This window comes from Sapajus apella, unplaced genomic scaffold, assembly GCF_009761245.1.
Source record: "Sapajus apella isolate SASKATOON/1434 unplaced genomic scaffold, GSC_monkey_1.0 scaffold22, whole genome shotgun sequence".
Lineage (NCBI taxonomy): Eukaryota > Metazoa > Chordata > Mammalia > Primates > Cebidae > Sapajus > Sapajus apella.
Window position 1 is genome coordinate 4852340 of NW_022436962.1, and position 23522 is coordinate 4875861.

At 52.0% G+C, this 23522-nt stretch overlaps 2 protein-coding genes across 3 annotated transcripts in view; one reads left to right on the forward strand and one right to left on the reverse strand.

The window, feature by feature from the left end:
• Positions 1 to 1960: 1960 nt before the first annotated feature.
• On the reverse strand, positions 1961 to 2586 carry LOC116558677 (60S ribosomal protein L29-like). Its single transcript, XM_032288694.1, has one exon. It carries the CDS (start codon positions 2542 to 2544, stop codon positions 2068 to 2070), a length of 477 nt encoding a protein of 158 aa, XP_032144585.1. The 5' UTR covers positions 2545 to 2586; the 3' UTR covers positions 1961 to 2067.
• A 15203-nt stretch (positions 2587 to 17789) lies between these two features.
• PKP1 (plakophilin 1) overlaps positions 17790 to 23522 on the forward strand; it is a 52005-nt gene continuing 46272 nt past the window's right edge. For both annotated transcript variants that reach the window (XR_004272124.1, XM_032288695.1), the window contains exon 1: positions 17790 to 18222. Coding sequence is in view for 1 of the 2 variants with exons in the window: in XM_032288695.1 (XP_032144586.1) it covers positions 18021 to 18222 (202 nt within the window). In the remaining variant the exon portion in view is untranslated. The remainder of the gene's footprint in view (positions 18223 to 23522) is intronic.

The window sequence follows — 23522 nt, forward strand, 5'->3', positions numbered from 1 at the left end:
TTTCTCATGTCCTCCAAACCTCCCCGCTTCGAACTGCTTCAATCTCTGCCTCTTGTTTCCTCTGCATTGGTTGTGGTGATTTCAAGCCTCTCCTTTGGCCATCCTATTTTTGGACTTGCTTGTTGCTGTTTCTAACTAGTTGATTAGCTACATAATTGTATCCAGTTCCCAATTTGTTTTCCTAACCCTGTGATCTCTACATCTCATGAGTTTTATAATTATCTAGTCTTTGAATTTATATTGTATCATCATACTCTGACACATGAAACACCGGTGAAAATCTGTTTCTGTTTTCGGCTCAGGGTTCCTTCCAGCCTGGACTCTTCACCTGTTTTCAGGTTACCTTCCTGCCTGCCTGTCCCCTTCCCTCCATAGTCTATGTGCATAATCGCTGTGCTATTCTTTTCATATTGCTGATGCTAACATGATCAGCTCTGTCCACACCCTCTACTTGCTTTGATATAAAGCGGATGAGTCACAGGTGTCTCGTATTGTTCCCTGAATTGCCTCATACTAGTACGTCCTGCCTGAATGCCTGTGGCCTTCTCAGAAACAAGGAGTCCGCCTCATTCTCCTCTAGCCTCGGTGCTATTCCCTGGTATGTGGCTGGCCACAGGCACACAGAATTGGATTTCTGGGCTTTGACTCTAATTGTCGGAGTTTGGGGATATATCAGGTTCTGAAGTCCTAAAAGGCATTTAGAAAAACAATGCCAGAGAATTCTGAGCAGTAGTTCTGGGAAATTACTGAGGACAAAAAAAGATGAAATGTATTTAAATTACAGCAAGGAAAATGGAAATTACTCAGAAAACATAACTTGCTGAATTCCGAGAGTTTGCCTGCTCCTAACTTATACTGATTTGCAGTGGCAGAAACCTTAGGGTTATTTCCGTGAGGAGGGGGATTTTATTTGACTCGTCTTCTCTGAGTGCAGAGGTTGCTTTGCAAAGTGCTGCATATCGTATCTACCCTGTCAGGAAAAGCTTTCTGAAAAAATTCCAACAACCACCACCGTTCATTAAATACCTGCTCTGTGCCAGACACTTTACACGACCTTTCCCGCTGAATCCTCTCAAGTGATCCTACAAGCACGTTTTCCTGTCTCCTTTTACAGACAGCAAAACTGAAGGTAGGTAAGTAGTCGGAGGACACAGACTGGTGGGCCTCTGAGACAGGCATGGCCCCCCCGTCCCGCCCTGGAGCCAGTGCCCTCCACTGTGCTGCTTCCCAAGCTGGCCTTAGGGACACGAGATTTAGAGAGGTTTAGATGAGGCAAGGGAAACAGAATGAGGCTTGGAAGACAGAAATCAAGACAGCATTCTAGGTCATGCAAGTAAACAGGATGAAATGGCAGAGGGAGATGCCAGAGAAGGGCCTGGGTATACACCCCAGAAATTGAAAACAGGGACTTGAACAGAGATTTGTCCACCCACGTCCATCACATCATTGCTCACTACAGCCAAAAGGGGGAAACAGTACGTGGTCTATCCACGCGGCAGAAAAGGATGGAAACTCTGCCACGTGCCACAGTAGGATGAATCTTGATGACATTATGCTAGGAGAAATACGCCAGTCACCAGAAGACAAACACTGTATGATTCCACTTGTATGAGTTGCCGAGAGTGGTCGAATTTATAGAGGATGATGCGTCAGAGGCTAGTGGGAGAAGGAAACGGGAGTCCTTTTCTAATGGCTGTGGAGTTTCAGTCAGTGGTGACGAACTAGTTCTGAGAAGGATGGCAGTGAGAGCGACACGACAACGTGAATGCACTAATGCCATTCAACTGTATATTTAAAAATAGTTAAAATGGTGAATTTTATGTTTTGCATATATTACCACAATAAAAAATGTATAATAATAACAATAATAATAATTTGTTTTTTAGACAGAGTCTCACTCTTTTGCCCAGGCTGGAGTGCAGTGGCACAATCTTTTTTTTTTTTTTTTTTTTTCCCTCCCTCATGTTTATTTGTACAAATAGCACAGGAGGACCCCAGCCCCATGCAGATGGCAGCCCCGGGGGGTCGCACCAGTCCTTCCGTCCTCACGTTGGCAGGCAGAGATATCTACTCTGAAGCCTTTGTAGGGGCCTGGGCACCTTTGGGAGCCTGAGCTGGAACTGAAGCTGGAGGTGCAGCCTGGGCCTTGTTTTGATCCTTGGACTTGGCCTTGACTTTTGGCCGGCAGAGCATGAGCCCCTTGGCAATGCGTGCATGAGCATGCTTTCCAAGCTTGGGGTGGGCAATGTAAGCAAGTCGATCGAGCTTGCGGCTGACGCCCCGCTTTGGGATCTTGGGCTTAACCTCCTTGGGCTTTACGAGAGCCTTGATGGCCTCGGCACGTGCACTCATGGCCTTGGCATTGTTGGCCTGCATCTTCTTTAGGCCCTTCTTGTTGTGCTTCTTGGCAAAGAGCATGTTCCTCAGGAACTTGGGGTCCACCCCCTTAAGAGATTCGTATCTTTGTGATCGGGGTTTCTTGATACCATTTCTGTGCCATTTTCGGGACTGGTTGTGTGTTGTGTGGTTCTTGGACTTGGCCATGTCTGCACCTAAGCCGCGGCTCCCGAAGCGCCTAGGATTGGAAGACCAGTGGTACAATCTTAGCTCCCCACAACCTCCGTCTCCCTGGTTCAAGCAATTCTCCTGCCTCAGCCTCCTGAGTAGCCGGGATTACAGGCATGCGCCACCATGCCTGGCTAATTTTTTTGTATTTTTTGTAGAGATGGGGTTGTACCATATTGGCCAGGCTGGTCTCAAACTCCTGACCTTGTGATCTGCCTGCCTCAGCCTCCCAAAGTGCTGGGATTATAGACGTGAGCCACCGCACCAGTCAAAAAATGTGTAATTATTTAGCTAGCCCGGAGTGCTCCTTAAAAGTTCATTTTCCTGAGCCTCAGCCTAGACCTGGGTGCGTTCCTGAAATGTCCCTTTTAAAAGAAGTACTGCCAGATGATTCTCATGCTCTGTAGTTTGAGAACCATTGGCTGGAATGAAGAGGCCTGACTAGGGACGAGAAACTGATCTGGGGGAGTATGCAGACATGGCCAGTCTTCTCCCAGCAGGCGGCTGTATCCAGGACCCTGCAGGACCCTGCACCACTCCACTGTGTCTGCGGGCCTCGGATCCTCGATATGGCAGCAGCTGTGTCTGGGATAAGCTCGTCCTCGCTGCTCAATCCTGATCCAGCTGCCTCAGCGGCAGTGCTGCAGCGAGGGAGGGAGGTGGAGAGTTAACCCCCTCTGCCTTGACCGACACCCACAGAGGCAGAGTCATGCCCCAGAACCAGATCCTATGAAGGGAGGGGCCCAACAGGCCATGGCCATGTGGCTCTTCCCATCACTGCCAGACTCCCTTGTACCATGGCGCTCCCATGTCTGGGTCCAGGATGATTCATGATTCACAGAGGCTTCGTCCACAGGGAAGTGTCCACAGGCAGTGTCTGGGAGAGGGTGGACACTGGCTGTCGGCCAGGAGGCCATGTCTGATCTTGAGAGCCAGGCTGTGTGGAATCACCTGGTAAATGGGGTGCTGTCACTGTTTTTATTCCCCAGGGACCAGGCCCCTCCCTTGCTCAAAAGAGTCTACTATTAGTTATCATGGGTGCCAAACACTAGGATGCCGCAAGGCCACCCAAGTGGGAACCAGGGGCTGGACGTCTGCCAAGGCTCACTTGTCTCTTCTGTTCTCCCTGTAGCTCTGCTTCATTCTCTCTGTCTCTGAAGCGGGGTTCTCTGTATGCCAGACAACATGGTAGACAAATAGGCTCCCCGCTACCCAGAGAGGCTCATTAGCACACAGTCCCGATTCCATATTCAGGGTTACTACTTGGAGCAGTTCAGGTGAGCTGGACCCCCAAAGGTCCACGTCACTGTCAGGGCACGTTCTTTCTGAAAAGGCGGAGCTAGGAAAGGAGCGGTGCTGGGACATAAACCAGTCCTTCTGGCTCCAAGTCCCAGCTCGTTCCTCTACCCCAGGTTGCTATGAGTTTTCTGAATAATGTGGTTGATGATTTTCAAATGTCTCCTGATGTAATCCAGATTTTTTTTCTTCCTTTCCCTGAAGTTCTTCTGTGATTAGGCTAAGCCAGGAGGCTTACTGCTAAGGAAGGGTATAGAAGAGGGGAAAGAAGATTCCACCCAACAGGAAGAGAGAAAACCCTCCTGTGACCTGGGAGAAGGGACAGGAAAGGCTGTGGGGGGAGGATAAAGGGATCAGACATGAGTGTCCTGCCCTCCTCCCCTACTACCAGGTTCACAGCAAGAGGAAGAAAGTATCATTAGGGGTAGAAATACCCAAAGACAGTTGGTGGGAGACTCTGGGGCAGGGACCTTGCTCATAAGTTCTAAGGATATAGATGCAGAAAATCGCTAGGCTCTCAGAAAAGTCTCATGGTCCTCATGGAGCCACTAGACTCCAAAAAGGGACAGGGCAACAGATTACAGATGACCAAGAGAGATGCCAAGGGAGGTGGTCCTGAGCTCTTGTCCCTTGACTGCCTGTGGCCTTTCAGAGGCATGCAGGACATCTAGAAGTTTCTACATGCCCCCAAGGAAGCTGCACAAGAGGCTGAGAGTGCTGACTGGCAGATTTGCCAGGGATTCCATGATGGGGCAGGAACAGCCAGGAGCTACAGGGTGGCACACCCAGGCCAGGTATATTTCTTGTCACAAGAAGGACTTGGAGCTTCTTTAGGACCAGCGAGCACGGAGATGGGGTGTGGTCTCACCCAGACCTCAGACATCGCAGAAGGCTCAGAAAGCGGAGAGCAGAGGGCGGTGGGCAGACCCCACTCTCCCAAAACCATGAATGAGCATTTGGGGCAGGAGGCACGGGGGTGGGTGAGTGGAGAAGCCCCTTTAGATGGGCAGGGACAGCCCTATAGGCAGTTTTGATTCTGAATTGACTACATCCCCAAATCACTTTGAATGAATCCAAGAGGTTTCTATGCATAATTCCAGGCCAGGCGCCACGGCTCACACTTGTAATCCTAGCACTTTGGGAGGTTGAGGTGGACGGATCACGAGGTCAGGAGATCGAGACCATCCTGGCCAACATGATGAAACCCCATCTCTACTAAAAATACAAAAATTAGCTGGACATGGTGGGGCACGCCTGTAGTCCCAGCTACTTGGGAGGCTGACGCAGGAGAATCCTTAAACCAAGGAGTTGGAGGTTGCAGTTAGCCAAGATCACACCACTGCATTCCAGCCTGGCAACACAGCAAAACTCCATCTCAAAAAAATAATAGTAGTAATAATCCCAGTTTCCTTTAGTGGGCAAGTTTGGTTTGATTTCTACTATCAATTCACTACCATCATCAGAAAGGGGGCCTGTGAGTTCAGTAGCATTGGGTATAGACAAGAAAGTAATTTACTTTTTTTTTTTTTGCACACTTAAGTATATGATATGAACTTTGTGCATCCATAAATCTTAATCGTACCTAGAAACGAAGAGATCTCCTAATCATGGTCAGAGACTCCTAAAGGCCTGGAGTGTGGTGCGTGGTAGACCTAGGCTCAAACAGGACTTGGCTGGCATCCGGGGGCCATCTGAGCTGCATTCTGGGTCCTCCCTCTCCAGTGGCTTGGGCTCTGGCCTGCAGCAGGCTGCTGTTCCTTGACCAGGCGGGGTGAGTAATGCCTATCTTATCCTCGGACCAACGATGACAGTATAACTAGCACAAACAGCAATTAGGGTAATTGTTCTGTTTAGACATAACCAGACTTCACTGCCACAGGTTGGGAGAGAGTCTACACTTGAAGCCTTCTCCAGAAGGCTGCACGCTGCCACTTCTGGTGTCACAGGGTCCACCCTGCAAGTGGCTCATGCTGGGGGACAGGGTGGGGACAGGAAAAGCCAGCCCTTGGAGGAGTCCCCATTGTTACCAAGGCCTGGATGGGGGTGGGAGGCTGTGCCCACAAGTTTACTCCATTGCAGAGGAGACTGCTCTGGCAAACCCCCATGTACATTCAAGCGGCAGGCAGTTTCTCGAGAAAAATGAAATGTGCATGCCTCTGACCTGAGCCAGGTAGCCTCCCTCCCGACCCAATCAGTGCATCTTCAGGAGCAGTGGGCGCAGAGATGGGGTAGGGAGGTGGCTACACTCCCTTGGAGCTGTGTTCACAGATCCTGTAGCAGCTCCAAGTGGAGGACACAGGCACAGTCGGGGGCTTGGGCAGAAGAAGCTGCCGGTCCAGCTTCTAGGACAATAGGAAAGTGGAGGCGCTTGAGGGGGACCTTGGAGACCAAATGGCCATTATGTCACAACCCAGCAGGTGGACTCCAGTATGGCAGGGACAAAAGCAGGTGAGAGTGAAGGCATCCGCTTCCTGCTGATGGGTTCCCATCCTGCACATGGGACCATGGTTAAGAGGAAGAATGGCCACTGAATGTCTTCATGTACAAGACCTGCTGTTCTGTTGCTGCTCTCAATGATCCTGTTTCATTTAGTCCTCATAACAAGCCCAGGAGGTAGGTTTATTACCCCCATGTCTCTGGCTCACCAAGACCAGGCTCTTGAACTGAGTTCTTCGGCATCCAATATCAAGTCTTAATCATGTATTGGTGATCTTTTTAAAAAACCTGTTTGTACAGGACTGTATAGCTTACAAAGTGCTCTCACCCACGTTGGCCCATTTGTTCTCCAAACAGCACCCCTGAGGAAGTGGAGAGGATGAGGTGATGGCGTTTACAGCTCATGGCCGGGTGACCTGTCATGAGACTTGTTCTAAGTGTGGTCAGAGGACCTGCAGCATTCACATCACCTGGAAGCTTGCGGGAAAGGCAAAGCCTTAGGCCCCGCCCCAGACCTGCTGAATCAGAATGTGCCTTTTAACAAGATTCCTAGTGATTCAGTGTGCATTAAGATTTGAGGAATACTGACTGAGAGCGTCTACTCCAACCCCCTCATTTTACAAGCAAGGAAACTGAAACCAGAGAGGGCAAGTGGCTTGTCCAAAGGCACGCAGCATAACTCTGCATTGGTAGCCAACCCATGCCCATAACCCTGCTTTGTCCCAGCTAGAGAGAGTACCAAGGACTCCTAGTGCAGTGCTTTTTCTGCCTCAATACTCACCTTCTGCCCCACCAATCCTCTACTCCCCATCAGGCGGGACAGGCTGTCTGAGCCCCATTCTGACCATTTCTAAGAAGACACCACAAATCCTGAGAACTTTCTGAAAAAAAAAAAAAAAAAAAAAAAACTAAGCTTCCTGTTGAAGCCTGCTGGCCCTGACCATCAAGGGAGCTAGACAGACCTTCGGAATTAAGCTCTGGGTCAGTAACACTGATCAATAACTTGACTAGAGCCCTGTTCTGGTGCTCTTCCTGTGTAGTACCTCAGTTTACTCTTCTGTAAAGGGAGTAACAGGGGGCCTCCCAAGACTCATAAAACTGCCCGAGCTCTCAGAATGAAAGGCCCCATGGAAAGACAAAGCCCTATTATGTTTTCTTGCTGTGTTTAATTGTGGCTGTGTTGCCTTTGACTGCCTCAAGACATCCCATTAAGTGGGGAAGTATGAAGATGACGGCGGCCAGGGCTGAGAGGCTGGCAGTTATTAGGGGCTGGGCCCCCCCAACTTCCTGGCAGAGGCGTAACTGGCTTCGGAAATTCCTCCTGGAGGAACGGTGACGTAGCCCGTGGCTGTTTCACTTTTCCCAGGGCCGTTGGGGCATCATTCTTTTCTTGGTGTGGAGTGAAACCAGACAAAGGCGGGTGCTGAAGGGGGCAGGGCAAAGGAGTGAGAGATTGGCCATCCAGCGCTGGGCAGGAGCCAGCTGGTCCTCACACGGACCATTGCTAAGGGACAGTGTTACTCTGGTACTGCTCGCCAAGCCATTCATGAATCTCACATGCCCACCAAGCCACACGCTGAGAGGGTTTGCTGAGAGACTGACAGCTCATGCCATGTGACTGGGAGTTTCAGGGTTAATGTCCTATTAATTTCCTAGGACTACTGCAGAAATTGGCACTAACTCGGTGTCTTAATACAACAGAAATGTGTTTGCTTGCAGTTCTGGAGGCCAGTAGTCCAAAATCAAGGTATCGGCCTGGTTAGGTTCTTCTGGAGGCTCTGGGCATTCCTTGGCTGTGGCAGCGTAACTCTGTAAGACGTGGCCTTCTTCTCTGTGTCTCCAGTCTCCCTCTGCCTTTCTCTTGGAGGGACTCCTGCCATTGGATTGGGGACCTGCCCTAAACCCAGGATAATCTCAACTCAAGATCCTTCCCTTAATGACATCTGCAAAGACCCTTTTCCCAGTAGTCGCAGGTTTTAGCGGTTAGGACATGGACATACCTTTTTTGGTGGGGTGCCATTTGCGAGAATAAAGTGTCCCCTGAAGACTGGATGTCACAGCAGCTCGCTCCAGTGCAGAAATATCTTGCGGCACGCGTGGTGCGGCACGGAGGAAAAGCAGTGGGCTCGGGGCCATAAGTAGCACCTTTGAGGCCCAGCTCTGCCACTAAACAGTGGTGACTTTGGACAAGCCACACACCCTCTCTGAGCCTCAGTCCCCTCATCCTTATAATGGGATGATAACAGGATGACCACAATTCTCAAGGAATAGATGGGCAGATCCCAGGCGACAAAGGGCTGGAAACCACTTGGTAGACCGTAAGGAGCCAGACAGATTTGAAACACTATCATGGTCCTGTGTGCAAAAAGGTGAAAGTAGAGGCAAAGTCATCAAAACCGCAAGGAACCCTCAAAGTCCTGACTGTTTTTGGGAGTTAGCGTATATTTCCCTTTGCAGCGGTAAAAACAAAACTATTTTCCATGGACTACAAACTCACCTTCCCAATTTCAGTGGTCTCCAGTATTCAAAGCCTCCTAGAAAGCCCCCAACTTCTGTCTCAACTGTCACATTGCCTACTCTCCCCAACACCTGGTCCCTGTTACCCCCAGACTGAGTTCTAGAGCTGAGGCCGGCCTATTTGGCCTAAGCTGGGGGTTGGGGTCACGAGAAGAACACAGAGCTGATGAGTTGACCCCTCTTACCAATCCAGTCCCAGTGATCCCTGCTTGACGGATCAGCTTCTAAAACAGTGGAGTTGGGGACAGAACCACGCATGATACAGGTCACCCAGGGTCTTTCTTGGGCAAAAGGGACTCTCAGAGCAGGCCAGTCCGGAGCTAGGAATGGCCAACACAAAGTGTCATCACAAGGCCCCTTTGGAAGGCAGGAGACAGGCTCTTCCCAGCTCTCCCAGGCTCTGCCCAGGCTGCTGTGCCCCCTACCCTGCTCCCTTGGCAGCTGCCGTAAACCATGGAGCGCTGAGGCTGGAGATGGCTGGGAGGTCAGAGTGTCATGAAACCCCTCAATTCCTTGAGGGCTCTTTGTCAAAATGGGTCCAGGCCCAGCTCCAACCCCAGCAGGGCCTAAGTCAAGGCCTGGTGGATGGTGTCCAGTAGGATATATGGCCTAGAAAGAGCAGAGGGGACTGGGAGCAGAAAGGTGCCAAGAGGGGCATCTGGTCCCAGGAATGTCATAACAGAATACGTAAGTGGGCTGTTGATCGGCTGTATAGACATTTGTTGAGCCATTCTGATGTTCAGAGCACTGTGGCAGATTTGCTGGTGAAGCCAAGAAGCTACAGTGCACCTCAGCACTTCCCATGATGCACTAAGTGGCAAAGGAGGTACCAGTCCCTCTGAGAGCTCAAGGAGGGAGGGGTCACCCCCAGCTGGGGACATCTGGAAGGGTTGTGGGGGAGGTGAGAGCATTTGAGTTGGGCTTCAAAGGGTGGAGCCATGATGGGAGTCAAAGGGTCAGCGATGAAGTCCCAGCTGTGTCTGGCAGAGAGAGCTGCAAGTGACCCGTCGTGGCTCCAGATGCAAGCCCCGTCAGAGGGAGACTCCCACCCTTTGGGAGTAGCTTGAAGCCCAGGGCTTTACTGAATACAGATGGGGCAGGTGCTGGCCTGTTGCTTGTTATTGGTGATCCTAATAAGAAGGCACCTGGCCGAGGCTTTCCACAGGAGGCCCTGGCCGTAGCAATGGGGCAATGCAGGTGGGAGGCTCTGCCACTCAGCAGGTTCCCGGCCTGGCCCGAGGCGCTGGAGCATCTTGGCTCCCCATCAGTGGCCGTCGTGGCCTGGCAGGCTGCCTGCCCAGCAGCTCACAGCAGAAACCCTGGCTAGGGTGCCAGCTGCCCTGGGTGTGGCTGCCCTGTCTGCAGGCAAGGGCAGGTGACTCATGGAATTATCATCGAGGCTGTGCAGGGCTGGGGTTGGGGCTGGGCCGGTGACTGTGAGACCGAGAGAAAGAGTGAGCACAGGGGCCTGCTGGGCGCTCCGCCACACACCCCACGCTGATGCCAGCTCTGTGGCTCCCACAGCCTTTCCCTGTGCTGCTGCTCCACCTCCCAAATACCAGTGATGCCTCCAGCGCAGGGCAGCAGGAGCAGCACCTGCAGGAGCTGCCTCTGGGATGTCTCTCCGGCCTCGGCTTCCCTTTAAGGCTCAACCTTGTCACCAAGCCCCCTCCCCCATCCACCTGCCAAGGAAGGAGGAGGGAACCCGGGCCCCCACGTGGGGGAAGTAGGACCCAGACACCCAGGGCTTCGCAAGACCATGTCACCAGGCCTCCCTGTACTCAGCTGCCTCTTCTGACAGATGTACGGGCTCAAAGGGCTGGGCTCTGAGGCCCCTTCCACCTCTGCACTTCTGAAGTCTCCAAAGGCAATAATGGCAGAGCCACAGTTGCAGACCAAAATGCCGGATGGGGAGAGGATGAGAGGCGGGGGCGCTAGGAGAGAGGCTGTGAGCGGACCCCGAAGTGGGGTATGGCCTTGCTCCCAGGGGAAGGAGGAATGCTTGAAGGCCCTGAGACTAGGAAGGAAGGGCATGAGGTGGGAATTTGGCCCTGGAAAATATGTCAAAAGGGGAGAGTGTGGGAGAGAGGGCAGTTAGATAGCAGGCCAGGCGGTGCTGCTAGAGGAAGGAAGAATTTCTGCATCTTTATTAGAAACCTACAGTATATCAAACACTGTTAGGCATTTTATGTATAATACCCATGGATGGTCATAAGGCCCTGTGAGGTAGGTATTACTAATCTAATATTATGGTTGAGGAAACTGAGGTACAGAGAAGCTAGATGGCTTGTTCCAGGTCACCAGCTAGCAGTGGCAAAGTTAGGGTGCACAGCTTGGTCTATTGACTCCAAAGCCCCTGTTCTTCTTATTATTATTATTTTGAGACGGAGTCTTGCTCTGTCGCCATGTTGGAGTGCAGTGGTGAGATCTAGGCTCACTGAAACCTCCGCCTTCCAGGTTCAAGTGATTCTCCTGCCTTAGCCTCCAGAGTAGCTGGGATTACAGGCATGTGCCACCACGCCCAGCTAATTTTTGTATATATTTTTTTAAGTACAGACAGGGTTTCACCATATTGGCCAGAGTGGTCTCAATCTCCTGACCTCATGATCTGCCCTCCTCAGCCTCCCAAAGTGCTAGAATTACAGGCATGAGCCACTGCACCTGGCCCAAAGCCCCTGTTCTTATTTTCCCAGTCTGTCCCACTAGACACACTTAGGAAAAGCCATGTGAAATGGCTTTTGGTCCCAGGGACAGCTGGAGGCTGAGCAGGATCCTGAGGTTGTGGCCCAGGCCTGGGGCCCTCGTCCTTCCAGGAGAGCCACAAAGCAGCACTTCTGGCCAGGGGGAAAGGGAGGGTAAAGAGGCAGGGCCCTGGCATGCCAGCGTCGGGAGACAGAACGAGAATTTGGGTTGGCAGAGGGGCAGGACCCAGGACAAATCTAGTGCTGACAGCAGCCAGTCAGCACGGGGCTGGGTCCCTGGTGTTATTCATCACCTCCACCCCACCCACCCCACCCAGAGAGACCAGAAGGGCAGCTCTGAGAGCATTGTGGCGTGTGGAGGAGCCCTCGGTGCACACCCTGGCCTCGCCCCTTAGCTGGCCTAGCCCAGCACGCCTTAGACTCATCCAAGCCCTCCTTTCTGGGCCTCTGTAACCAGCTCCTTCACTGTCTCTGTCCTCCCATTGCCAGCACATCCCCCTCAGCTCCTTCCAGAGCAGAGCTGGGTTGGTGTGAATGGGCACAGGCCAGCCTTCTAGCCCCCACCCTCACGAATTGGAGATTTATGGTCACATGCCCTGATCCTCTAATTGGGGTGCTTGCCAAAGGGCTAGGGGAGTGGCCCCTACTGTTCCCACCCCTGCCCCAGTAGCCCCCATTTCCCTGTCCATGGCTGGGAGCCTTTCTGTGCACTGTCTGCACTTTCCAGGCATAATGGCTTACATTCTGGTACCTGCAGTGGCATATATCACACCAGGAGTCAGGCTGGGAGTCTGGTCCATTCTTGCCCTGGTACCCTGAGGGCAGTGAGGGTCTGGGATTCTGGAAGAAGTCATCACAGGGTTTCTATGAGGCATTGTTTGTCCAGATCCTTGTGAAGATGACTTCCTGGATTGATTTTTCCTGAGATGCCCAGGACAGGGCAGTGAGTTGAATGAATTCTGGAGTCCTGACGTAAATTTTCCTTGAGAAGTGAGAAGGGCGGGTCTTCTGTGCTCTGTGGAAGCCCAGTGGAATGAGCAGGGGCTGTGTGTGTGTTCCTGAGAGCATCCCTACTGGCAGGAGATGAGGACAGCGGTCTTCATGGAAACTGGCCTTGAGAAAGCTTGGGCAGGATGCCCGGAGCTCAAACCACTCCAGAAACCTGGGAAAGGTCTGGGACTTGCCTTGCTCCAGAGCAAGATGGTGGCTTCAGTTTAACAAAGACATTTATTGAGCACCTGATGAGTACCTGTGTGAACAGGGAGGGAACAGAAATGAATAGCACACATCCCCTCCCCCAGCCTGCTCTGGCTTTATGGACATGTGAGTATGACAATGTGGCCAAGGGCTATAACACAGTAGGCACCAGGTACAAAGGGCCCCAGGAGGGGTTCTTGAATTCAGTTTGGAGATTCTTCCACGGGGATAGATAGGATTGACCAGTGGCATAGAGGCAGGAGGTAGGAGGGGCTTGTCACCCCCTTGCTTAAGACTTTTCAGTGGCCTGTCATTGCTCTTAGAATAAAATTCAACCCCCAGACAGAAGTTTCTAAGCTCCAGCATGGTCCTGCACTGGCCAATATAGTGGCCACTATTGGCATGTGGCTATCAAGCCCTTAAAATGGAGCTGGTATGTTTAAGGAACTGATTGTTTCCTTTATACAATTTGAACTGATTTAAATGGCTGGCACAGACAGGGAACATTTTCATAATCAAAGAAAGCTTTACAGGATAGCACTACCCACCTGCCCATTTCATGCCCACCTGCCCAGTCTCCCTGGTCTGTCTGTTCTGAAGACATGCCAGGTTCATGGCTTGTACACTCATCATTCCCTCTGCCCAGAGCCCCTTCCCCCACTCCTGAGATGGGCAGCTGCCTCTCATGCTTCAAGTCTCAGCCTAACTCTGCCCACCATAGCTAGAGCTGTCCCTCTCTGTAGCCTCTAAGCTGTTCATTATTTGCTTCATAGCATTTAACATAATTTGCAATCATTTACAAATTGACTCTTTGTCTACCTCTTTAGAACATAGGCCCCATGAGAGCACGATCTGGTCTTTTTCATCACTGTATCCCCAGGGTTGACATGGCGTCTAGCCCCTTGAAGCACTCAATACATATTTATGTAACTGACCAACAGTGTTCCACACAGAGGCAACAGCAAATATGCAGAGGTAAGGGGCAGTGGCTGCTGGGGTTGGGCGCCAGGATGAAAACGAAGTAACGCAGGAGAGAAGACAGAGGTGATTTAAAGCCTGGGGAGGGGGCAGTGTGAATTCATCAGGGAAGGTCATAAGATTTCTGAGTTGAGCAGCCATTGAGGAGCCTGCTAACCGGCCAAAGGATCTCATCCAAAAAAGCCTTCATGACAGGGAGCTGGCCCCCTGGCCGCTGCCTGGGAATATCAGTTGCAGAGGGACTGGGAGGAGTAAGGTGGGGCCACCTGGCAAGCCCAGGGATCCAGAAAGGAAGCCTACCTCTCCCACATCCCTGAGGGGTTTGCACCAGGAAAGGGCTCAGCTAGAGCTGGTCTCCTCACCTGCGGGCTGGAAACTGAGCAAGAAGATTCAGCCCAGACACTCTTAGAAGCAGCAGGAGCCCCAGAGACCTCCTCTCAGCCTTCCTTGGGCCAGCCCCTACCCCTGGCCCAGCCTTCCTTATTCTCCCCTGTAGAAAGTAAGCTCTAGGATAAGCACAGTGGCTCATGCCTGTAATTCCAGCACTCTGGGAGGCCGAGGTGGGTGGATCACCTGAGATCAAGAGTTTGAGACCAGTCTGACCAACATGGTGAAACCCTGTCTCTACAAAAAATACAAAATTTAGCTGGGCATGGTGGTGTGCACCGGTAATCCCAGCTACTCGGGAGGCTGATGCAGAATTACTTGAACCCAGGAAGTGGAGGTTGCAGTGAGCCGAGATCGCACCACTCGCACAGAGCGTGAGTGACAGAGAGAGACACTGTCCCCCCAAAAAAAGACAGTAAACTCTGTAAGGGCAGGAACTTCGCTTTCCTCACCATTGTATCTTAGTACCTGGGACAGGGTCTGTGACACAGCAGAGGCTCAGCCAAAACTTGTTGAATAAATGAACTCATATTTCACTTTTTAATGAACATAGAGATGACAGGATGTGAAGTCTGGGAGCCTGAATGTTGAAAGTGAAATCTGGGTCACACTTAATGCTTTAGGGCAGGCAGCAAAGAGAATTAGAAGCCCATTCGTACTCATTCCTTTGAGGATGAAAATATACTCATTTCAGAATTAAGTCAAAATTAACTTATTTCAGGAAGGTTTCCCTGACTAACCCCAGTACCTCCCACGTTGAAATTAACCTACATCCATTAGCATTTTACCTTCTAGATATATGTTCTGACAGTCACCTGAAAGCATGCCATTTCAGAGCTCAGACCATGCGACTGTGCCTCCTTCAGTTCTTTTCTTCACTTCAGGAGTGTTAGCATCTTTGCTGGTTGATTTCTCAGACAGACCTCATATAGGGTGGGGCTCAGGCAGCCAGAAGAGAGAAAGAGGTGATGGAAATAACACTGGCCTGCTGGCTGAAAACCATATGTACACCTGAGCCCCAAACCAATCCTCCCAGCCTGAGCACACCTCCCTCACTGTGGCCCAGAATATGTAGCCTGACTGCTCTTTCCTCTCCTCCTGTGTCTGAAGGATCTGATTCAAGATGTCCTGCTCTACAAATTCCCACAATTGACCTCAGAATTATAGAGTGTTAGGCTAGAGTGGACTTTGGGGGCCACCAAGTTTATCCCCTCTCTTTGCAGATTGGTGTGAGAGACAGAGGAAGGCACTTATCTAACATGAAGCCAGTTAGCGACACAACTAGATCGGGACCCCAGCTGGCCTGACTTTCATGCCCTGTGATGGGAATGGATGCTGTTAAAAGACCCATCCAGAAAAGGATCTGCTTATCACAGGGAAATCTCGAGGAGGCAGCCTGGCACTGCCACTGAGTCCAGCTCTGGATCGTAGTTGCCTTATCTCTGCCCATTACCAGCTGGGTGGCCTCATGGAACCTCAGTTTCCTCATCTGAAAAAGAAGGGTGATGGTGCCCACCTCATAGAGTCATTGTAAGCAATCAAATGACGTGGTTCATGTACAGGGCTCAGAACCATGCCTGGTTGGTAGGCATGGTGTGTGTAGGAGCGTAGTAAATATGGGCTATTGCTATCAATATGTCAAAATGATGTCAATATTAACATAGTAGAGAAGTAGCTAGAAAAACTGAACCTCATACCTGGAAATGATTTTAAAGATAATCAGTTCGGCTTCCATGGACTTGCCTTTCATAGGCAGATGAGCTACTCTAACCCCTCCTTCAGGGCCCTTTTATATCCCAGAATAGGAAAATTATCATTATTTAAAGACATAATTAACATTTATTATGGCTGGCATATTAGGTTTTAGAAAAGCCAAATGTGTGATACAATGGAATTGTATTTTTATATGCTGCTGTGTATACTTTATAGTACATTGGGGCCCTTATATAATCGGTGTGCACTGTACTTTAATGCCCATTTTATAGGACTTTTATAAGGGCAGCTGGATGATGTGGTGGAACGAGCACTGTGCCAGGAGTCACAGGCCTGGTTGGGATGCAGGCTTTGCCACATATTAACTGTGGCATTCCAAGCAAGCTGCCTCCTCTCTTCATCAGTGAAATGCAGTGCTTGGCTGGACAGAGTCCAAGGCTCTGGAAGCTGAATCTTACAACATTAAGTGATAACAGAGGTTTACAGGTGTTTTGTACACATCTATGACGTATTTTTGGTCACATCTCTGGCTTACTTGAGGCTGTTCTTAGGAACACAGTCCTCAATAATAAAACCGTTTCTACTGGAAACTATAATCTGCTTTCCAATAATCTGCTCCGCAAATTGCTACTAGAAATACCTTCCTTGGGAAGGCTGGGACTCCCCGCATGTAACACCCACATCTCAGAAAGTGCATGAGTGGCCTTCATGTGGTCCCCAAGACAGTCATTCAGTCTTCTTGACCCTTCCTCGACATAAAATTCCCTAAAAGCAAACTAAAAGTGAAGCATGTGAGCTGTGAGCAGCAGCTACAAATGGCAGCAAGAGTGACAGCTGTGATAGGGTCACACAGCCGGTGGAGGCCCCAAAACTAAGAAGACCCCCAAACCGTGTGCACGATCACACAGTTCAGTAATGGATGTCCAGAACGAGAAACCCGGGGCAGCAAGAAGTACAGCAAGCACGTTCAGTATTGTTTGCTTTAGGGGGCAAGACAGAATGCGATGCCTTTTGGAAAGATTTTCATCAAAGTAAATACTTTACGAACACTCAGCTCCTGTTATACACCGAAGTCACTGACGTGGGCTCCCTGCATGCCTGCAGAGCATGCTACATGAATGAAGCTTCACTGCTCATGTGTCCCCAGGGGGTGTGAGTGTGTACAGGGGAATGCACATAGAGGTCCCAGAATAGTAATAAATCCCCAGTGGACTTTTGGGGCAAAGCAGCTTTTCAGTGTTTCAGTGAGGATCTGGTTAGGATCCGAGTTAGACTTAATTTACATTAAATTAGCTAGCACTCGTGTATTCACCTATTTAAAAATATTTGTTATTGAGTGCCTAGTATTACTCCAGGCATTGTTTTAGAGGCTGTGTGTGGACTTTCAGAGAAGATCTGCTGTTCACGTGGTGTTTTACCGGGGTATACTCATGAACAAGAAATAGCCACCAGTTTTACCAAGGCACACCTACTGTGTGCTCTGTTATCTAAAGTCTGCTCCTTGATGTAGCCTTCCTACCCCTGCCCCTCTTTCTTCAGAGGAAGCTGCTTTAGAGTTGCCTGGGTAGCCCCCATAAGATGGAGCACTCCTTTGGGGCAAGGGCTGTGGTTCTGCCATCAGCCCGGGAGCCTCCACCGACAAGGCTGGTCTCTGCCATGACCTCAGTACAGAGGGAGATGGACACTTGGCTCTCCTGGGCAGCCTGGTCAAGAAACACTCCTTTTTTCCTCGAGAGAGGTCTCCCTCTGTTCCTGAGCTGAGCACAGGCTTTCTCAATGAGCCAGCAGAACAGGACAGAGGGGCGTCTGCCTGGGGCCTCCAGGCCCGCGACGTTTCTGGCTCATGGGGAGGGGGATGGGAGAGAAAGAGCGAGCGAGCAGGAAGGCGCCCAGCGTCCCGCATGGGGGCCTCGCAGCCTTGCCCTCAAGAGCGCTGGCTCCCAGCGGCAGTGCCCTGCAGCCCTGCGCCTGAGCGGCAGCCGCGCGGCCGGGTGGAGTGGGTGGTGCAGGGCAGGGGTGGTATATCCTGTCTGACGGAGGGCGGGCCTCGCCAGTGCCAGAGAGGGACGAGCCAGGGTGGAGGCGCCAGGAGCAGCTGCCGGGAGCCCTCACGCGGACCACTCACTCTATGGCCACAGGGAGCCGCTGAGCGCGAGAAGAGCACGCTCCCGCCCGCCCGCTGCACCGCACCTCGCCGCTCTCCCGGCCCGGCCCGCGCCTCCCGCCACCATGAACCCCTCGCCACTCAAGACCGCTCTGGCGTACGAATGCTTCCAGGACCAGGACCACTCCACGCTGGCTTTGCCGTCGGACCAAAAGATGAAAACCGGCACGTCTGGCCGGCAGCGCGTGCAGGAGCAGGTGATGATGACCGTCAGGCGGCAGAAGTCCAAGTCTTCCCAGTCGTCCACCCTGAGCCACTCCAATCGAGGTAAAGGCCCGGCCCCCTTTCCCGAGCGCCCTGGCCCAGCGGCGGGGACCGAGGCGGTGCGGGGAGGCGAGGGGCTGCCGGCCCCGGGCGGGGTCTACGCGCCCAGCGCGAGCGCGAGCAGCCGAGCTCCCAGCGCGTTCAGCGACCCGAGGCCGGCTCGACGGCTCCACGAGCTCGATGGCGCGCCAGTGGGCCAGAATGGGTGGGTGGTTCACCTGGACTCGGCCAGGGGCGTCTCCTAGCGTGCCGGAAGCCTGAGGATCCCCCGCGAGCGGTTCTCGTGTTCCTGAGCCCGGCCTGGGTCTAGACGGCTTTCTCTTTTTCGCCGCATCCTGACCCGCCCCGGCTGTCCTGGGGGCCCCGCGCTCGCAAACTGTTGTGGGTCACCCTGCACCCTTCCTGGGCTTGGTCTCCCGGCCTTCAGCTGATGGCCGATGCCCAGCGCCCAGGCCAAGGGGAACCCCAGACCCTGTGGGGCCGTGCGTGCGTGTGTGCGCGCGAGAGCGGGGTGAGAGTCGCTGAGACGGGAGTGCAGCTCAGGAGAGGCGCGGCGGGACAGGGAAGTGGCACAGGGAGCAGGACGAGGCCCTGGAACTTCAGGGCACTTAATCTGGAGCCTCCTGGAAGATGCTAGCTTAGCTGGAAGGCCGCCCCATGGCCAGTGGTTCCACTGACGACAGGGAAGGGGGTTAGGGATGCCTTCTTTCCCCAATAGCCGAGGCAGAAATTCTCTTCCCCACTGGATTCTTCCTACCCCACCCAGCTTCGGTAGAAACAAGTGTCTCATGGGGAGAGCAGGGAATGAGCGTGGCAGGTTGGAAATCCCCCTAGGCCCCAGAGAGACCTCCAGCTGAGCCCTCGAGGGCACTTTTCCAAGCTGGATTCCCGGCCTGGCACCCCCTCCTCCAGCCTCTGAGAGGCCAGATCCCATGACGGGGCAGCCTGGGAGAAAGGTGGTAGCACCCAGGAAACTCAAGGAGGAAGGGGCAGTACCGGACAGGGGAGAGCTTACAGACCAAATACAAAGGATGCCCGGCAAGAATTCCACACAAGTGAGCAAAGCTTCTGCTTGTTTATTTATGTATTTTATTTAGCTAAGCTTAGTGAAATGCTAATAAAGACTCTACCCACTGCAAACCAATACATGTCAATCAAGACTTATTTATCAAGACAGGCCTTAAGAGAGAGTGAGGGAAGGGGGTAAAAAGGTGGAAGGGGACAGAAGAAACCGACCCTGCCCATTCTCCCACCACGCACACACGCACACGCACACGCACACCCCTCACGCTCTCTACCTCTGGCCCCAGCCCCCCTTCCTGAGTGGCCCCGTGTAGAGCCGAGGGAGGGAAAATGGCGGGCAGAGGATTTCCTGGGCCTCAGACCTAAAGGTCTTTGCTGCTCTGTGTGCTCTTTGCCTTTGTCCGGGCTCCGGGCTCCTCTCACATTTCCACTCAAGGGCATGCCGCCTCCAGAGCAATCATATCCTTCCCTTTGGTGCCTTGGTAGCTGCCTCCTAGCCTCTTTAGAAGCAGGTTTGGAAGAACAAATTGCCCCCATTTCTGGCTACAGCCCAGGGCACAGCTCAGGCCAACCTACTCTCCTCTCTGCACAAGACTTGACTGTCCCCTTCCCACTCCCACTCCATCCCAGCCTGAGCTCTTGGCTCACAGCTCCAGAAAACTCAAGCCGGCCCTGGGTGCCCCAAGGACCCCTTCTTCTTCCCACCTAAGGGGATATGGGCTGACTGCTTGTGGCATGAAGTGCACTTTCTGGGTTTGGTCTTCCTGGGTAATTTCTGTCTGATAAGGTTGCCTTTGTTTTTCCTCTGAAGGTCCCCCAGGGGTCTTCAGACAGGGAGGGTTGATGCTGATGGCTACCTCTCCAGAAACTCCAAGGACTGGCCCTGTGGGTCTCAGGAGGTCCCTAAAGGAGGGTGGTTTCCCCAGAGGCATCCTCACTGGAAGAGGCGGTTTGGGCACTTGGAGCTGGTGTTTCTGGTTTATCTGGCTTAGTTTTCATCAGATTTCTCTGTCCTCTCCATCAGAAACGCCCAGGCGTCCCCTATGTGCTCTGTGGCCACCTCTACTCACTCTGCTCCCTCTTTCTCATGCTTGTTTACCTGCCAGGAGTCTGCCTGGGTTCCTGGAATGGAATGAGCTGGGGGACGTGGAAGGACCATGCCCCAGGCCTCTTCCCTCACCCGTGGACAGACTCAAATTCTCCTTTAGTCTCTTCTAAGAGCTGAGAGTTGGTTCGCCTAGGGTCTTCTTGAGCCCCTTGAATCCTATCCGAAGTTCCCCTAGTTAAGAAGGGCTGGCCACACCCCACAAGTTGCCTGGAAGAGTAGCCAATGCTCCTCGTACCCCGGGAAGGACAGTCAGGACCAGCCATCCTTGGTCCTGGTGATAGAACTGGCTTCTTCTCAGTTCCTCTCCTCTAGGGCTCTTTTCTCTCTTGTCACTGAGGAGTTTTGAGTCTCTGAGGGCTGGAAGAAGGGCCCCTGGAGCCTGGCACCAAATGCCTGTCTGCACTCATGCCCTCCCTGAAACGCAGCAGATCTGACAGGCACCTCTCCCTGGTCATGAACCCCTGGGCTGGAAGAAGGTGGCCACTGTGGCCTGGAGACCTTGGAGAAGGAGGCTGCTCTGAACCTGCCTTCCCATCTTGAACTGGTTCTGAAGTTTTCAGGCTGTCCCTGTGTGCGTCAGGGTGTCTGGCATACTTTTCTTCCCAGACTACGTGGGAGGTAAGGGGAAACTGAGGGGGATGTCGCCACCCAACTAAAGATCTTTGCGAGGGAAGCGACCTCCCTGGGGATGGGCAAGGAAACACTCATCCACCTTCCAGATCTTTATAACTTCTCTGGAATCTCCTCCTAAAGCTTGACCTGCATCTCATTTGCCCTAACCCAAGTGCTCCCCCTGCACCCGCTGTGAACGCAGATTATACCCAGCTCAGATAAAGGAGCTCCCTTTCAACTGTCACGTCTCCTTCCAGGGAAGTCCTAACAGCACCAGCACCATTCCTGCTTTGTCCCACTGCCTGCTTAGACATCTATCATTTTTTATTTCAGCCCTCGGCCTGAAGTTCTCTCTCTCCCTTCTTCACAGAAGTACTGTTTCCCATCTACAATTGCTAATCCTGTGTTTCTCTCTGATCGGAGATAGAGGCTGGGGGCGATGTTGGGCCAGGGGAGATGCCTGCTCCCTTTCTGTGGTTCCCGTGTCTATTCACTGCCCCGTCAGGGGAGGGGGGACATGCTTGCACCAGCTCCGCAGACTGCACAGTGAAGGAGCTCGTCTCAGGAGCCCCCACTTTGATGGCCTTTTGCATTTGTGTTTGACTCTGTCTCAGCATGAGCTTCTGCCCGAGTGAATGCTCTGCTCATTATAGTCTCTTGAAAGTTGTTAGTTTCTGACCACAGACATCACTTCTGGGGTTGTTTTCTTGAGACCGAAGCTGAGATCGCAGATGATAATGGCTGTGTGTGCTTTAGCGTGTTCCATTGGTGAAACATACTAATTAAACTTCAAATGAACCAATTCTTGTTTCTTTACAATGTACCTTGGCTTGAAGTTGGGGTTTTAGCCAGAATTTCCGTTGGCCTGTTCCAACACATGCAAAAATGCTGGCTATCCTAGGGTGTTTCGAAGCAAATGCTGTTTCTCTGGTTCCTGCTCCTTTGCTATGCTTATTGGCAGAGATTTTTAAAAATACAAATTCCTCCCCCAACCCCATACCAACCTAAGTATCAATGTGCCAGTTGTTCTAGGTTTAGGTATTGGGAAGTGCTTCTGCTATGGGGCGTGACCCTTAGAAGTTGTATAATGTTTGAACAAAATAAAATGGAGGAATGTAAGATAGCTTCATTGCTTCTAGACACACACTGTGCACATATGTGTGTACACATACATCACACATGCACACACGCATGCATACACAAAACACCCACACACCCACATGTGTGCACACATGAACACACGTAACACACACACGTTACATGTGTGTCCTTGCAGCTGTGCGATGTCGGGAGTCCACCCTGGCATCTACCGCTGCCTGGTGTGCCATCTTGGACAAGTCACTGCCTCTCTTTGGGTCTCTGCAGCTGTCAAGGTTCAATTAGAACATCTCCAAAGTGCTTTGCAACGCTAACACTCTTTGGAAACAGAGTGTATAACTCCCCAGCTCTGCACGCCATTTGCCCAGCACCCCAGCAGCTGTACTGCCAAAAAGCTCTTCCCCTCAAGGCATGCCGCTCATCATGTCTCTCTTGTAAACATCCTAACATACTAAAAAAAAAATCTTCTCATCCACTGTTCTCAAACTTGGCTACATGTTGGAATACCTGGAAATTTAAAACATGAACATCTGAGTCCCCACCCCACGCCAACCAAACCCTGACTTAGTGAGTATGAAGAACGGCACTTCAGGGCTTCAGAAACTTTCGGGTGATTCTGATGTGTAGCCAAGTTGGAGAACCACCCTTCTAGTCCCTTGTCCTTCGCTCACATAGACCCAGCACGAGGGATCACTCCTATACAGTGACATACACCTGTGTCTCTCTGTCACACACACACACACACACACACACACACACACGCACGCACACAGTGAACAGAAGCCATACTCCAAGGAACCTGCAAGCCAGTGCAGAGTCAGCCGCTGGATTGAGTGCTGACGTGGTTATGCTGGTGGGTTTGGAACGCTCAGAGCTGGGTGGGGTCATCTTTAGGAGAAGCTGATTTTTGTGCAAGGCTTTGAATGCAGGGGGAGGGCTTGAGAAGAGAAAGAATGTTTCAGGTGCAGTAAGTGTGACCTATTTGAAAGCTTGGAAGTGGAAGAGGTTGAGTCATCCCCACAAAGCCTTGCCTGCCCCTGCTGGAGAGAGAGTTCCACCCATCCTAAAGAAGGAGCTGCCTCCATTTTCAAAGCTTTTGTAGGTGAGAGGGCTTGAGTTGCACGGATGACACAAGAGAAAACCAGCCGGTCGTTGTCTAAGGCACCAAAGAGAAGCGGCTTGCTGGGACACTGGTCACCCTAGCGGTAGATTTTCTGAGATGGTCTTACACCCTAAAACACGGACTTAAAATTGGACAGGCTGTGTGGACAGAGCAGTTTGTGTTGCTCTTGCTCCTTGACCTTGGAGTTCTGTGGGTGGGCAGATGCCTCCTGAGGATGGCACACAGGCTGGGCACTTTGCCATTGTCACCGAGAAGCCACCATGTCCCTGCCCATGGTGCGTGCACCCATCTGGGGAGAAGAGGGGGAAAGCAGATGCTTAGCTGGAGGGTAGGCGTGAT